The 17,419-nt window shown below is 39.1% G+C and overlaps 1 protein-coding gene across 4 annotated transcripts in view; it reads right to left on the bottom strand.

Moving 5' to 3' along the window:
• dacha (dachshund a) overlaps nt 1-17,419 on the bottom strand; it is a 155,681-nt gene that overhangs the window by 42,574 nt on the left and 95,688 nt on the right. For all 4 annotated transcript variants that reach the window (XM_082141292.1, XM_082141293.1, XM_082141294.1 and 1 more), the window contains one exon: nt 12,342-12,473. In XM_082141292.1, the coding sequence (XP_081997418.1) occupies nt 12,342-12,473 (132 nt within the window). The remainder of the gene's footprint in view (nt 1-12,341; nt 12,474-17,419) is intronic.

Raw genomic sequence — 17,419 nt, 5'->3', positions numbered from 1 at the left:
ACGCGTTCATGTGTTTTAAAGGAGGCGTGGCTTTGGAGACGCTCTGAAGGCAGGGTGGGAAGGCAAAGTTGAAAATTGCCTACCCTACCTTTAATAGAGGGCTACTGCCTAATATAGGCTGGCTGTATTGAGATGTTTTAAATAGTGTTTTAATTTCACAGTGGTGACAAACAGTGTCGAAGTTTAGGGAAAACACGATCGTTACCTGGCTGTCACCAGTGAAGGGAAGTTCGGGAGACGTGGACGCTGCTCGCCTGCTCTGCGGATCGCTGTTGTGACCGTGACAAGAGATGTCCGGGAGTGGGAGGGGCTTGTGCAGTCTCAAGTTCCTGTTTCAAGTTGCACCTGGCTTTAACCCCAGTAGAGATTTTATTTGAAATATGTTGTAGTACATCAGCTGACACAACTGTCATCTTTGAAGTCTGGAAGGGTATCTTTTCTATGTGTAACTGGGTTCAGACACAGTTTGCAGTGTTAAGAGTGACATGATCTGTGTCTATCTTACAGGTTTTCAGGTTAGTAGGCTGATGCGTACATGCGTATGTGAGTGGCAGCGTGTTTTCAATGCTTTGTGAGGCGCCCGCTGAGCTCTCTATATCCATCTACACTGTTCCAGACACCCCTCTGGCTGCCCTCCCCGCAGAATCCACCCTGCTCTGCACAGATGTCCCCACACACACCTCACACACTACAGCCCCCTGAGGAGGACAACCTTCACTGCTATACATCAGTCTCAGCCGCCATGGCGATGCGACATCTGCGTGAATCTCCTTCAGTCCCACTGTATGATATGATGCAAGCAGGTAACAACACATATACACAAAACCTGCCCTGGAATAGAGGACACAAGACTGTAGGAGAGAGTGAGGGAAAGCTGTGCCACTTTCAAATCATCCTCTATGCAAGGAGAATTGAGGTAAAACTAATATGCTAATATTTCAGGATGTCTCCTACCAACTCAATTTAAAGAAAGCATCAATAACTTTAGACCATAAAATATGATCTCTTAGAAAAGTCCAGTGAGACAAGTTGAATAATTGGGGAAAATATGAACATTTGAATTAAAACATTATTTTTATTAAAATATGAACATGAGTACAAAAACATTTACTAATGGACAATTCCATTGAAAGATGCTTTTTTTTTTTTTTACATGTTCATAAACCATTGATATTCAGAATATATGCATATATTTAGTGAAACCATTTTCAATATTTTTTTATATAATATTATTATTATTATTATTTTACTATAACTAATTGAGCACTGCCACTTTACCCCATTGGGAAAAAGGTTTCACGGCTTAATTAATGGCTAAATTGTAGCCAAATAAGTGACAGTTTTATATATATTACAATTTCCCAACATGTCTGATATATATTTTTTTAGACCTGGATAAATTTCCTTTGACACAAATTTCTGTTTACCTGCCAATTTACTTTGACCAGGAGTTTTTTGGTTCACATTTTTCTCAAAGCGTAGATAGGCGTATATAAGAGGTCTTTTCTAAATATATGGTCACATGGCCAAAATAATGCACAGTTTACTCGATTAAGGGGCCGGTACATCTTACCCCACTGAGTATATGACTAACTGCTATGCATTCACTTCCATGCCAACTATCTTGAATTCCATTATGACACATTTCCTATTGTAATCAAGCATACCATGCTGCTGTTGGAAAGCACTTTGACGAGTCAACCCCAAATATGCTGCTGTTTCATGTTGCACCTAATGCAATACGCCACATCTAATCGTTAACATCCATCCCAGGTCAGTTGGATAGATTCAACATGGAGCAATGGTAAATCTCATTAGGTAGAGAGACTCACTCGCAAACAGCTCTATAGAAGAGTTATGTTATGATGATGTGTTATGATGTTATGATGACTTGGAAGACACAAAAGCATGGATGTCTTTACAAGTTTATGAAAACACCTCCGCTCAAAGCCCCATAGGAGAGCATGGAGCTTTGAGTTTGGGGTGCAAAAAATCTATTTACACGGAATAACAAAGAAGTAATAATGAAGAAGAGCGATCAAGGGGGAAAAACATATAAATTTTAAGTCATTAATTCCCTCCCTGAACAATGAGAGAGCAATCCACAAGAGGCCCGACGTAAAAGTGTTTGAATTGAAAGTGAAAATGATTAAAGAGCTCTTTTAATGAAGTGTTAATTGCTGTGAGAAGTAGGTAGAAGGTTGAAGGAGATGCACTGCTTTGACAGGAGCGAAAGCTACAGCAAAAACACATTTATATACTGATATAAAACTAAACACTTAAAACAGTGAAGTAAATTTGGTAGAAGAGCCTTATTCACTAATAACAGTGTACATAGAAATATTCTCATGCATGGGGCTTCACTTGGTTCTACATTTTAGCCTTAATTCAGAATAATTGCACTAAGTGCAAACTTATTTGATGACATCTGTGTGAGAACAACTGCACACTAGTTTTACAAGAGATGCATTTATTTTACTGAACAAGGAAAAGTTAGAGTGGACTAAGGATAGAGCCCTGGTGAACACCAAGTGACAAAAAGTTTGAAAATAGGAACAAAGATGCATCCTAAAAACCCAGGTGAGTTTCTGGATCTCTTTTCTTTGGTAAATAAGTAACTATTCTTGTAGAGGCCTCTCAATAATGAATGTCATATTTATACCTTCACCTACAGCTGAATATTCAACATCTCATCAGCCTCGCTAACTGAGTCCTATATTGTGTTTCTCACAGGCCTTTTGTGCTGCATAAGATGGCACAGTCTTTCACTTACCCTTATCACAGACACACATTAATGGCCATCAGAGAACTCTGTTCTCTTTGAACGGTTTACGGCGACTATCCTTTGATCATAAGTAGTGCTCGCTTCACAGAAAGCCTGAAAAGATGTCTCTTTGATATCGCCCTGCGTTTACATATCAATGAGCGCCACCGAAGATGGGGGCTCAGGAGACTCTCATGCACCACACTTTTGGGAAATGTAGCTTAGAGCATACGTGTTGACCAGTAAATGCATACATTTGTCAGACAATTTCGTAGATGAGGTTGAGTAGCCACCTTCATCCGGAAGCAAGGACTCGTCAAGAGTTTATCCTCGATAGATCGTGGCTCATTTGACTGTTTTGGAGTGGAGAGCCCCACGTATTTATGGGCTTTCATTAGACGTCATTTTGAGGCTCATTTGAAATCAATCCCCCTTCGGACCTTCACGCCAGCTCTGGTGTCGGCCGGATGAAAAATGAGGCGGGGCATTGGGGCTTCAGGCGGCCCCCCGTCCATCCTGCTTGGCCCAGTCCGTTAATACAGCATCATCTGGTCGAACGGACGGGCAATTCCCACATCTCATTACCGACAGGAACTGTGGGTCATTACGCGGGATGGATTCCCATTAGCTGAACCGAGGGTTTGGGACTAAATACAGAAGCTTTGGACATAAGCGCGTACTCACAAGCACTTTGTTACATACTCCTTAGCCACTCTTAACTTGTTCACACACTTCTGGATGAGAGGAAGGTGAGAATTACTTGAGAGAATTTATCTACTGTGTAATGAAAAAGTAGGAATTTTTTTTAAATAGTAATGCAGCTTGTGCCGTAGTTGACAGTTCACAGTGACCAGGGACTTTGTGAACTATTCATTTAAGTCTGTCCAGTAGGGTAAATCCTTATAAATTGAGTCAACTCAATGAAAGCAATTTAGAGGCATGTTTTCCCCACATGAAATATATACAACATATCTCTATTTTGCCAGAACAGGAGTTCATTCTCGATGACACATTAATTCAGGATGACTCCACGGTCATCCGGAAATCAAGGTAACGGAGAGGCAGTCAAGAGCGGTTTAACCTGCAGGAGTGCAAGGAATATGTGGCACAGGCCGGTGAGTGAAGATAATGCAGGTCCTTCATATGGTCCTTTGCTGTATGAGCCATCTGTTTATCTGACACACTGCGTCCTGATGGACAGGGTGGGTAATCAATGCAGCTCTGCTCCACAGGTTTGTGTATGAACGTACTGTATAGTGTTCAGCTGTTCAGCTTCTTGCGCGCTTGAGTGTGTGTGGTTGCTGTTATAATTTTAAAATGGGGTATACCTGACATGCTATCTATGTGAGTATGCCTCCGTGTATAGTGTAAAAGTGTGAGCGGAACTACAGTATGTGGGCGCTCGTCTCCGGCAATGGTCAGCAAGCAGCTCCTGTCCCTGTGGGGATGATGATTTATGGAACATTAATTTTGGATTGCTGGATCAAGGCAAATATTTTAGTCAGAGGACAAATTGGGGGAGATTTCTGATTTCAGATTTTCATTCAGCACAAAAAACTTAAGAGACTAATATGATAACAGCAGACGATTTCCAATGTGCAGCTCACCTAAAAAAGCTAATGTCGGAATAATAATTTGTAAAATAACATTTACCTCAAAATCACATTTAAATATTTTGTGTTACACGTTGGGAATAAACCATTTATTTTCTAATGATGAGAATGTTAAACAGTATTGACACCTTTCTGTTCCTGATTTTAATATTCTGGCCACATGGGGCAATGCGGACCTCTGACTTCTGAATGTCACCTTGCATACAAGATGTTGTACAAGATAATAGTTGATTTATGACCTACTCTGACCTGTCTGAACTTATTACTCGGGTAAAATGTATCTACAAGTCAAAAAGGAATATATTGTGATTGATTATTTTGTGTATCAAAGGTCAGACTATAACATAGCCTTTAGAATATGCAAAAATTAAGTTTCTCAAAGATTAACAGGACTTTTAGAGCAGACTAAGAGGCAGAGAAAAAAAAAACTAATTGAAATACTGAAATAGGTTCTTCACTTAATTAATTACGTAAGTGCCCTTTATATTTAAAGCACTACATGTGTTTAGGCAGAAGAGTAGTAAGTAATTCTGTTTTCAAAGTCACTGCTGTAACTATAAAGGTCACTAATGATCACAATTTTCATTTGACATTATATTATTATGACCTTAATAACCAATTTCCCACATATATATAAACATAGGTCAAAATTAAATAATGTGCATTTTAAATGGTCTGTTATGCTAAATGTATAAATGATAAATATATATATGTACTAGTGAATAATATGTATGTAAATATTGAGTGTAATAAACTGTAAACATAAACTGAACCAGACGCATTAAGCCATGGTGCTCATGTGGATGACATGATTTGAGTCTGGCCTGCAACATGCCAATGTCCCATCACTCTACACAATTTACCAATCAAATAAAATACAATTTTAGAAACATGGCCACCACAAACCATTATCGAACCATTTGGCAATCCATAGTCAGTTCCTCAGAATCCCCCGAAATGTTTCCATTTTGAAAGAGAATGTGAAATCACATCTATACCCAGGTACCATTCCCTCCAAATTCTCTCTTTTTCTAACAAATCTCTGACCCTGAACCCAAGTTCATAAGGTGAGCTCAACTCTCGCAGAGCTGCTCCGCTGGAGTGATACAGGAAACTGATACTCCCCCACCTCGGCCACAAGATCAACACTGATCCCTCTTGCTCTCGACATGCTCAATATTTTACATAAAACAAAGCAGAGATCAGATGATGCCGTTTATGTGAGCTGAGAGGAGGGAGAAGTGTCTCCGGTTACAATGGGATTATACTGTAGGTAAGAATGAGTCGTCTGTGTAAGGGTGAATCTCACGTAAAAACTGTCAAGAAATATCCAGGACATATATCCAATTTCAAATATTACTCTTGTTCGGGACATGTCGGAAAGGATAGTGAGTTTAGCTGGTGCTACATGAGGGTACGAGTGAGAAAAAGAGATGAGCGAGTGAGTTGGTCCTCAGTGGCAACACTAGGACAATCCAATCTGATTTAATAAGAGTGACAGTTGCTCTCTGATGACAGAAAAGCTCTTGAAAGTGTGATGGCAAAATGAAAGGATAGGTGAGAGACAAAGAAAAGAAGAAATAAAAGTGCTGACCACTTTGGTAGTTAGGGATTTGCAACATATACAACTCTGAGACCCGCAATCTCTGCATGCTCTCTCTCTCTCTTTCTCTCTCTCTCTCTCTTTCTCTCTCTCTCTCTCTCTCTCTCTCTCCACACACCTGGTTTTTGCTAACGCGGCAAATCACATGGCTGACAGATTCCCGAGCCCGTTTAAATAATGCATGGGATTTCTCTTTTAACTTGTCAGTCGCTCCACAAAAAAATATATCAGTTCTTTTCTGATGTCATTTGTGACAGTGATTCACCCTGACAGTTCTCCATTAGACCAATGAGTCCCTTTTCGTTCGCCAATTCCTCTACTGCCGTTCCGACAAGAAACACATGTTACTCCTTTTCCTTTTTCCCTCTCTCTCGCCCTCTTTCTTCTTGTTAACAGGGGTTTTTAGAGCTGTATTTATATTTAAAGACACAATTTCACAGGAGCCCCCATTAACTCGCTTCACCTTCTAGAGCTGCTGCAACCATATTAGCGCAAACATTGTTCTCTGCCTAACACACTCTGCAACCGAAACCGCACACCGACTGCGAGTCGCTGGACAAACTCCGGTACGCTTTGTGCTACTGGATAAACTCAGGGGGGGAAAGGCAGACTGTGTTTTTCCATGCCAAATACTTCATCAAATCTCTTTGGCCCCTGTCAAAGACATCGCTGTTGCTAGTCGTTTTGCTTTTTGATTCAATGCTCTTTATTTCGCGCGCTCTGGCAGCAAGGGTGGGGTTAACGTTTGAGCGGACAGAGTGAGGAGGGAGATTGAAATCAAGCCTATCTGTGCTGACTGCCTGCTGTAGATAGCTCAGGCTTTTTGTGGCACGATCCACACAGTGGAGGAAAAGCACAGATTAGCCGTTTCCCCTTTGAAGTTCTCAAAAAAAAAAAGCAAAAGGCTCACCACCAAGATCGAGAGGGGAGGGGACCAAAAACACATCTTGCGGGAATGTAAAGAAACAAAAAAGGAACAGGAAAAAGCGCCATCGGGACTTTGTAGCTGTACCCGAGCAAGCAGCGTCTTGGCGGCGCACAAGAGAGAGTGAGGCAAAAAGAGCGAGAGGTTAAAGTTGTCGGACGACTTCAGAGGGTGTTTGTTTAACTTCAGGGATTCAAGGAAGCTAGATCTGATTCCAAGACACCCCCCCTTCACCACCTCTCAACTCCAAACCATGCACACCAAATGACCAATCCAGTGTAACTTGGGTGGTATGGCTTACTTTTGAAGACTTTAAAAGTCTGGTCCAAAACTCTCTCTCAAATGTCTCTCTGGTTCCTCAAAGTTCCTAAGAACTCCACAGCTTTGGCTTGGAGAATCCAATTAAAAATAACATTAACGGAATCTGCCCCCTCATTCGTTCAAACGCCTGTCATTCGCAATGTTCTGTCTTTTGCGTATTTGTTCATTAAAGATCTCGTGTTCGAATTGTGTGGCTTTTAGTGAATGTTCATGAGCTTAAAGGTCACCATTTATGCTAGTACTGTATAAAGTTGACAAAATGAACATTCAGCAGTTGGAGTTGGTAGCCTCATAGCGTGGTTACGCTTCAGTGAAAAGTGAAAGTGACACGTGAAGGCCGTGTATGGTAACCCATACTCGGAATTTGTCCTATGCATTTAACCCATCCAAGTTAGAGCACACACACTGCAAACCATGGACACTGACAGGGACACACACACATGGAGCAGTCACAGTTCAGGTGACCTGAGTTCCAGTCCCAACTTGTGGTCCTTTCCGATTTTGTCTACACTTTCTCTAACTCATTGCTTCCTTTCAACTCTATACTGTATTCAAGAAAGGTGAAAAATTAAAAAATCAAACTTTCCTTTAAGCCAACATTCCACCATCTCCAATATTCACATAAACATCAGGTTTTCTAACCCGTGACGCGCGATAAAAGGTATCTTTTCCATGTTAATCAGAGTTTTTGTCCTAACCAGCCGTGAAGGCGACACGCGACGATTCTATTTTAGAAACGGTTTCTATTTTTCTGCGACGTTGCACTGGATCAACAAACACAAAGTGTGGCAATGCTAATCTCAGGTACTGTTTATGTGCTTAATTTAATGTTAAAAGCATGCAATGTGACTTTGAATATCATTTAGTGTTCCCAGCTTTGTAGCTGTAAAAGCAACAATGGATAATTCACCTCAAATCTTGAAATTAAACAAATGAAAATAAAAACGTTCAAACTGTGAACAAACAAGTGTATTCTTTGACAAAGATTGTTTTAGTAACTCAGTAGCCTATGTATTTTTAATCATTTTTAAATGGTGTAATATTTGTGAATTTGATTATGTCGCCTACTTATCCATTTTCTTGAGAGTGCCGTCAAGATTACTCTCTGGTGCTGTGCACTTGCCGCGAGACTCCGCCCACACGCTGTTCTGATTGGCTGGAATTGTATGGTCTGGTTAGGACACGGTGTAAGGCTAACCAATGTGCAACTAATTGTGCAATAATTATAAAATAATCATTTTAGACATCATTATTTGCACCTGTCCAATTAACAGAAATGTTGTTTAAAGAATAAGGTTTAGTGCAAAAATATTGGTAATTCTCGCTTCAAATTAATTTGGATAAGAATACACCACATCAGATTGGGCGATCGCACATGGTCTAGCCGCAAAAGTTCAAATTTTTTTTTTATTGGACCCAAAGCTCAAATTGGATCATTACTTCACACAGCTCCCATAATACTTTCCATCGGAAAAGAATGATTTCTAGTCTGTCATTTGTTGTTTGTTGAAGGAATGGTGACTTTACATCGTGTTAACTGACAGTTATTTAGACATTCAGGTACTAACTTTTACATTACTAAAATTTTTACTAACTAAAAAGTTAGTATTCAGGTACTAACTTTTACTAGCAAATACATGACATGGTTGCAAATGGTAATTCACCCTGATTGGAAATTCAAAAAGCCATCAGAAAGAGTTAATCTAGCCCTGAAGTGTCAACCTTATCAGATCTGACACCACACAAACAAACGCCTATAGTGCTGGGTCTGTGCTTACTGTGTTTCACGGCCCGGGACTGTTGTTCACTCAGCACGCTGACATCCGCAAACACGAGTGAAATTTGACTCTGTGTGATTCTCAGCTTCCATTGATGCAGTTCTCTCTATCTCTCTCATCATCAACATTAGCTCTATCGGCAGCCAGAGTACATTAGAGGATGTGTGATTGAGTGCGAGACAGACGTGTTCTCTCCACCCCTGGCACTGGTTCTTCTTCCTCTCTCCTGCTCTTTATTCTCACGCCATCATCTTTCTGTCACTACACACACTCTGTTTCTCTCCACACGCTGCTGTACGCATGGACCGAATTCAAAGGTGATTTGTATTCAGTCCCAAGAGCTGATCTACAGTAGGAACAGCTTTTTGTTAAGCCATAGTTCCGTCACTGATTCTGACTAGATGAGCCACATCTGAAACCAATGTAACAGAGCTAATGGCGGTAACACTTGTGATTTGCATATCATTTGATTTTTACATTACTTCAACTACATTAAAACTCTGTAAACAGTCCTAAAACATTTTGTTGGTTGCTTGCACTGGATAGTCCCACTTACAGCCAAATGTCACAAAGTGTTCTGATTGGCTGTGATTTTTAATGAGGACTGAACAATTACTTCAACTTGAAACGACCAAAACACAATATAACACATCTGGACAGGAATGAGAAATCAATATCATCAAATTTAGAACCTAAAAATAACTTTTTGCCGATGGCCGGTGACTTAAAATTGGTTAATCAAATGTAAAATAATCGCTGCATAGTCGTCACTGTATAAATTAAACAAAGATTAATCCTTAATAAAGTTAAAAAAGGTTGTTCAGACAAGAGCAGTGAGTGATTTTCGCTTTGCCTTTTGATTAACATTAACAACACAAACAGCAGCAGGATTATTAGGCTGCTGTCACTTTAAGAGCTGTTCGGATCCAACATAGGCTGCTGATACGGTACACGTGTATTCTTTCTCAACTATTTACGTTCACTTAAGACATAACTGACTAGGTTTACTAGAATACTTTGTGTGAATTTGTTCTTTCAAGTGCAATACAACTAACCTGGTTAAACCCAGACCATTCTCAGTAGTAACTGAGTTATGGTCTGGCAAAGCTTCATTAATAACTCATTTCAAAGGGGCGTCACCAACGGACGTCGCACAAATGCCTCTGGGCGCAATTGGATAGACCTAAAACCAATCAGAGCGATCGTCATCGTGTAAAGCCATATGCTGCGTCCCAATTCGCCTAAGTTACACTAAGCCATAAAAGTATGTACTCTTTTTGTGAAGAAAAGGTATTTACTTTTGGATGTGTAGCAAAAAACTAGACAAGCTTTGGGACATCCTACTTCGTCATCTTTATCGGATGGATCTGTCACGTGCATCCTGTCACGTAAACTGCCCTGTCAATCATCTTGTCACAGTTAAAATTCAATATTAAATCTAATTTAATTTCCTACCGTTTCGGACAGAAATATAGCAGCACGTTCATCTGCCAGTGGGTCTTTCATGGAGACTGTCCTCATGTGTTTGCAATTTGAATATAATAATGCATTTAAAAGTTGCTGCGCTTCACCAACGGACGTCACTCAAATGCCTCTGGGCGCAATTGGATAAACCTAAAACCAATCAGAGCGATCGTCATTGTGTAAAGCCCGCCCCAACGTTTCTGATTGGTGCCGCGATTTCGACGGATTAGAAATGGGCTTGAATGGGCTCTTTGCCAGACTACTTGCAGAGCAAATCTAAATTTGAGAAACGAAGCGAGTTCCCTTTCGCGTCTTCTTGCGCTTGAATGTTTAAATTGGCAAGGCTTAAACTTTCGTGACGATGCAGCACTGGCCCGGCAACGATTAAGACCCTCGTTCACGTTTGTTCACGTTGATCTTTTCGCAATATTGCATTGTTAGAATTCATACAAATATTACCGGCCAATAGCGATTTTTACTCATGTTAATTTTAGGCCCTGTGAAAAACACCAGAAGAGTTTATATGGTAAGAATGTGTAGTATTGTGTTTGAACACAATTTTAAAACCTTTGCAAACTGATATGACAAGTGAATTGCTGGTATTAATATCTCCCTCTACATATTCACACACACGCACTGTGCTTCTGTTCATGTTTGTGTGTGTGTTTGTAAGCGTTATTGGTCTTGGCAATAACAACGGCTGGCATTTGTGTCTGTGCTCGCAGTTGTTGACTGTGATAATAAAGAATGACATTTTACTCTGTGTGTGTGCGCGGTGATGGTAACATCACAATCTAAATGCACAGTCAGGTGGGGAACATTAAAGACGTCATTAGCCTCAATAAAGCTCAGCAGAAAGGAGAGGGTTGCGTGGGCAAGAACCCATTACCTCAGGTCACGTGCCTGTGTGCGAGCGTGTGTTGAAGTGATTAGATTGTTGAACGCATCCTAACAGTGCTCTTTATTTTCATTTTGTGAATATCTATGGCCTGCGCTGGTAAGTGATTCAAAGCTAGTGAGTCATAAACTGGTCAAAGCTAATGGCTGTGTTCCCCTGCACATCAGAAATGAGTTCTGCTGCTGCAATGGATTTGATGCGTTTGATTACCAGGTGAAAAGCTCAATAGTGATTCTACCGATCTATAGCAGGTGTAATAACTCATATGCCTAGCGTTTGTGAGAACACAGCAAATCTAGAAACTAGAATAGTGAAACTACAAATGATAATGTCAAACGTGCATTTGATAAACTATTATTAGAGTTTTGCTTCAAAGTCAGTGGGGAATGGCATAATGAATTTGACAACTCCATGATTCAAATTCAGATTTTTCTTAATGATTCTTGTTCTACAATTATTTTAGTTGGTTTTATTTTTATGAAATCCATTCAAATTATCGATCATAAATAATCAATAATACATTTTACGTTTTCAAGTCAATTTTATATATAATTTTTTTGCACACACTTTGTTTTTGCCTGCATTTACTTGAAAGGGTGAAATAACTATTTAAATTTATATTTTAAATGTAATTTATTTCTGTAATCAAAGCTGAATTTTCAGCATCATTACTCCAGTCTTCAGTGTCACATGATCCTTCAGAAATCATTCTAATATGATGATTTGCTGCTCAAGAAACATTTCTTTATTATTATATTTATGTTGTTACTTAATATTTTTGTGGAAACAGTGATGCATTTTGTTCTGGACTGTTTGATAGAAAGAAAGTAAAACGAAAAACAGTATTTATTTGAATTAGATATGTTTTGATATTATAAACGTCTTTACTGTCACTTTAATGCGTCTTTAATTAATAAAAGTTTTAATATATACTGTATATGATTTTGTAAACTTTTGAAGCATGACTTATCTTACCTGCACTGGAGTTCATCTCCTCGTTCTCGGACTCTGTACCGTTCTGGCTTCCTGCTCCGTGAATGTTGTTCATGGCCATCAGTTTCATTTTCTGGAGTTTCATTGCTTCAGCCATTGCTGCTGCTGTCAATCCTGTTGAGCACACAAAGACACACACACACAGAGAGAGAGAGAGAGAGAGAGGTAAGTGTACCTGGTAACATACTTTACACCTGATACTAACATCCGTCTCGGGAGATCCAATCTCAAACAAACAGCCGACACAAATCGCTGTTCACCTGGTATTTACATGCATCTCAAATGCATCTCATGTGACCAGATTTCATCAAAGAGAAGCTCCATTTACTTCCTCAGTGTGTTAATAAACGTTGATAAAGCACATAAAGTTGGGAACCCATCCATACTGAAAATATGTAGTTTTGCACATCTCTAATCAGCACTGGTGGTGACTGCCGCCCACCGGCAGAATGTGGCCCTCTGGAAGAGGAGGGAGGGATCTACTCCCAGAAGGCCTTCTGCTCGTGGTCCTGTGCTAGTGTGTGTGTCCCACGAGGATTTCCCAGTGTTACTCACTGTCTCACACACACTTCCAGAACTGTACCCTGGGCTCATCAAGGGCTCCTCAGCCCTGGAAGCCATCATCACTCAGCCCAATTAGGCCCCTAATTAATTCAATTAAACAACGGAGGGACACATTAAGTAATTCATTAAGTGACGATGTGATGCCTTCTCGCACTCCGCTCTCGAAATTTCCCCACAAATCAGGTTGGGAGGAAGTGATGGCCCACGTCCTGTGTCTTTTTCCCCAGGTTCAGACAATGGATGTCACCTTGATCTAATTCATTAAAAATTTAGCCTCCAACGGAATACGTGAACTAGCGCAGAAAAGAAGGCCGAAGAACATTCCTTTATCCTCTGTTTAAAACGCTCGGCATGGATTTGGAAGCACGGGGCACTTCTGCTCCCCAGAGGGCCGTGCGCTCCCCTGATGAGCTCTTACGGCTGAAAATGAACAACGACACGACTGGTTTTGCTTTCTGCGACAGCCGGCAAGCCAAATAAACTGGCAAATTAGTCATACTTTGAAAAATACAAGTTGTGGATATGCTGGACTTGGGTTGGAGAGATAAATGAATCTACTTCTTGGCATGTATTTAAAAAAAATTTAAAAAAATAAATAAATTGGAAGACCAGCCAGCCATGTCTACAATAAAGTAAAAAATAAATAAAAAAACATTAAAAAAAATCAGTATGCTTGATTCAGCTTTTATGAATTCCTTTTCGTTGCCTACATTAAGTGGTACAGCTGTGTGGATTTAAATAATTTTCAAAGACATATTAATTAATTATTATTATATAGAATAGCATTATATAATAAAAACACCATTGTCCATTATAACAAATATAAACAATATAATAGTTAATATACTGTCACTTTTGATAAATGTATTGCTCGCCCTTGTAATGTGCGCTGAATAAAAGCTAATTTATTTAAAAATATATATCTTACAGACCCCAAACTTTTACACAGTAATCTATATAATAAAAAGTTTAAATCGTTTAAGAAACTAAATGTTTGTGTACATTTTATAGTTTATTTAAACAGTAAAATATTTAACAGTTATAATATTAGCAATATTTTTATTGTCTTTTAATATTATTATTATTATTATATAATTTACACTATTGCCAATTGCTCCATTATAATACACTGTTATTATTATTGTAAAATATTATAATTTATAATGTATATATAATGATAAACATAATAATATAATTATAAACCATATTATAAAATAATATTATAAATTATTACGGGTAACTGTTAGCATAATCAAATTAGCCAAAACATAATGAATGTGTACAAGTTTTAGAACGACAGCATTTTAAATATCTTATTATAGCATAGCACTGCATGTGGTGACAGATTAAAGATGAATAAAGCAAACATTTTGTAAAAGAGCCCTTTTTTCTTGAATATGCAAGAGTGCTGAAGTTGTGGAGAGGCATCAGATCATTTCCTGTGAGGTCCAAATAAATAGTGCAAAGTAAACACGCACGTTTATACAGAATATAAAGAGTAGAAAACTAAAGAAAGGGGGAAAAGCACTCACAATTGGTGCATTGTCTTAGCGCACACACACACTAAAAGTCTGCCTCCCGATACTATGTCAAGGAGAAGCCCCGAGATCAAACGGCGTACGTAACAGTAATTGATGTTTGAGGAAAGTCGCGACCCGCGGAAATGGGAGCCGGCGGATGAAAGGCGAGTGCCGTTTTGCAGGGGTGGACAAACAGATTGCTTATTGTTTGCCTTTCATTTGGCCCTTCAGATCTACAAGTCTCTCTGCTTCAAACACTCAAGGTATCACCCCCCTGCTGCATGAATGAGGGCGCTCGGGCACGTCCTGAGGAGGGGAGAACACATCTATCCTCCTTTCCTCGCCCAATACTCCCTCGTTCTCAAGATCTGACAGGTCCATCTCGGTCGCTAATGGTTCACCTGGTTTGAAAGTGAGGAGGTGAGCCGGCGTGGTGGACGGAGGGCTTTTGTAGTCTTAAGGGGGGTCAGGTACGGGCCAGTCTGGATTCCTTTGCGATGACGTGCCTGAATTGGCCCTTTTTCATACCTAGACAACAATGTCCCATTTAATTAAAGACTGGTATGAGAAAAGGTAGATTCCAAAGCGAAGGAAAAATTGATCCAAAGGAGTTTCTTTTGATCTCAGAGTCAGTGAGCGTTACATCAATGGATCCTTTTCAGTGTTCAACTTTCCTGTCTTTACCACGGTAATGAAACCTTAAAGACCCAGGTAAAAGACATGGAGGGTACTAGCACCTGAGATTGCGGCCTTGGATTCTGTTACAGGTCAGCAAATATCAGGAATGTCCATGTTCCTTATTTTTGGTTCATTCATAGGCTGAAAGGGCTTTAGATGAGAAATATATGGTTTGCAGCTCAATTCAAATGCCTTTTTGCTTTTATACATTTTTTTATAAAAAGTTTAAATAAAAACGGATCCAATTTTGTAACCTAAAATGTTCTGTTATTAAATTCCTTTCTTCTGCTGGAAGAAATTGTTTAATAGTAGTCAATTGGTGTTGTGCAGGCTGTGCAATGATATACACAGGTGCTTCATTTCAAGGCTGTTGCTACATTGTGTTTTACCATGTTTGGAACGTTGTGTTGACCAATCAAAAGCCAGAGTTGCCACTATCCACACTGTAAACCCTAATGCTCAAAATAATTCATTGGTTTGAGTAGGGTAAACTTAAATTAAACAGTTCAATCAAATTAACTTTTATGAGTATTTAGAACTTTCTTTTGAGTTCACAAAACTGACATTTTTTTTCATAATTGTTTCACTGTTTTGAGTTTTTTGAACTTGTTTCTTTTAATTTAGACAAACTTAAAAACGTAACTGAAACTGAGCTTGGATTTCTATTTCCCAGCATGCTTTGCTATGGCACTCGAAAGAGAGTAAAAGCTAAAATTAAGTGTTATATAATGATTTTCATGCTAGATTAATGTTTGGTGGGAGATTTAGCAATGTTTAATGTTTTGCTGAGGTAATTTAAAATATTTTCTGTTTTTTCTTTTCTTTCTTTTTTGGAGGGTTACCATCATGGTGACGAGTGGAGAATGAGCTTGGTTTGAGAACAGATTTATGTTAAATGTTATATATTGCCAAACATTTTTTTTAGCAATTGCTATGCTATGCTAGTGCTATCAGTGCATTGTGTTACCAATTAGCAAGTTGCCATTTACTGAATTAGCTAGTTAAAGCTAGCCAAGTTTCCTCTACCAAAAATATTTAAATTGAGATTAGATAAAAATTGTAAGTTAAATGTATGAATTATCTTACTCAAATATTTCAAGTTAAGAGCAATTAGAATGTATGAGTACAAAACAAAAGTCTGCCAGTTCTGACAACTTAAACTTTGAATTTCTTAACTTAATTTTTTTATGTAACTGATTACCTCAGATTTTTTTTGTTTTACCAACTTATTCAGGTTTATAGTGTAGTGTAAGATACTGTTTTGATCTGAACAAAGTCAGCAGGCCTTTCTGAGCGAAGGATTTCAGTCAATATGAAGGTGAAATAGTTTGCGTGTTAAAGGCAGAATTCATTTCAAATGACACAATAATAGAATGTGAAACTAATGTACATTCACTTGAGCTAGAGAAATAAAATACAATAAAATTGAACAAACAGCTTGTTAAAGACAAAATTATTTATATATAAAATTAACAAAAGAGTTGTAACAAAACTATTGTGCAAATGTACAGTGGAGCTACAGAAATTAAATAAATAATGTTATATTCATTATTATCCCAACAAAACCTCTCCAACCAAACATGCTTGTACAACCCAATTCCACTTACAATGATCCTCACATACGAAGGGCTCCTGTTATTGTATGTCTGTGAGCATACAAAGGCGAATAGAGCAGAAATAAGAATAAAGCAGGAAGAGATAGAAATAGAGACCAAACAACACACACAACACAATTGCCTGTGAGAACAAGCCCAGAGAGATCATGTTTTCCACAAAGAGGGTCAGTCAAGCACTCCCCCCGCTCCATGCAACCGGACGCATTATTACATTTTGCATTTCTCCTTTTCAGATGAAACATGGATAAAAAAGGAAAGGAACAGTGTCTTTTCTTTGCTTTGACAGAGTGTCTTGGGGAAAAGTATCAGATTTGTGCACAAGACGGGGGGAAAAACAGGCAGAGCATCTCCTTTGATTCATTGAAGAGTAAATATTACTGTCCGATTTCACGTTGAACAGTAAACCGAGAAAGGACAAAAAGCCAGAAGAAGGGAGGGCAGAGAGAGATGGGGGCGGTATACTGTATTTAATTCACCTTTGGAATTTCCGAACGGCGGAACAAGGGATGAGATGAACGCCTGACAAAGGCATATGGCCGGCGGGCGAAACCGGACTCTGCTGCTTTTCAGCACTCAACGGTGAGAAAGAGAGAGGGAAATGGGGCGCGATGGAAGTTGTAAATAAAAGCCCAAATGAATGCTGAGATTTCCGCCTCATGACCCCACTGTTTGTGTGTGACCC

This window comes from Leuciscus leuciscus (assembly GCF_965113295.1).
Source record: "Leuciscus leuciscus genome assembly, chromosome: 16".
Lineage (NCBI taxonomy): Eukaryota > Metazoa > Chordata > Actinopteri > Cypriniformes > Leuciscidae > Leuciscus > Leuciscus leuciscus.
This window is presented reverse-complemented; position numbering and strand designations above follow the sequence as displayed.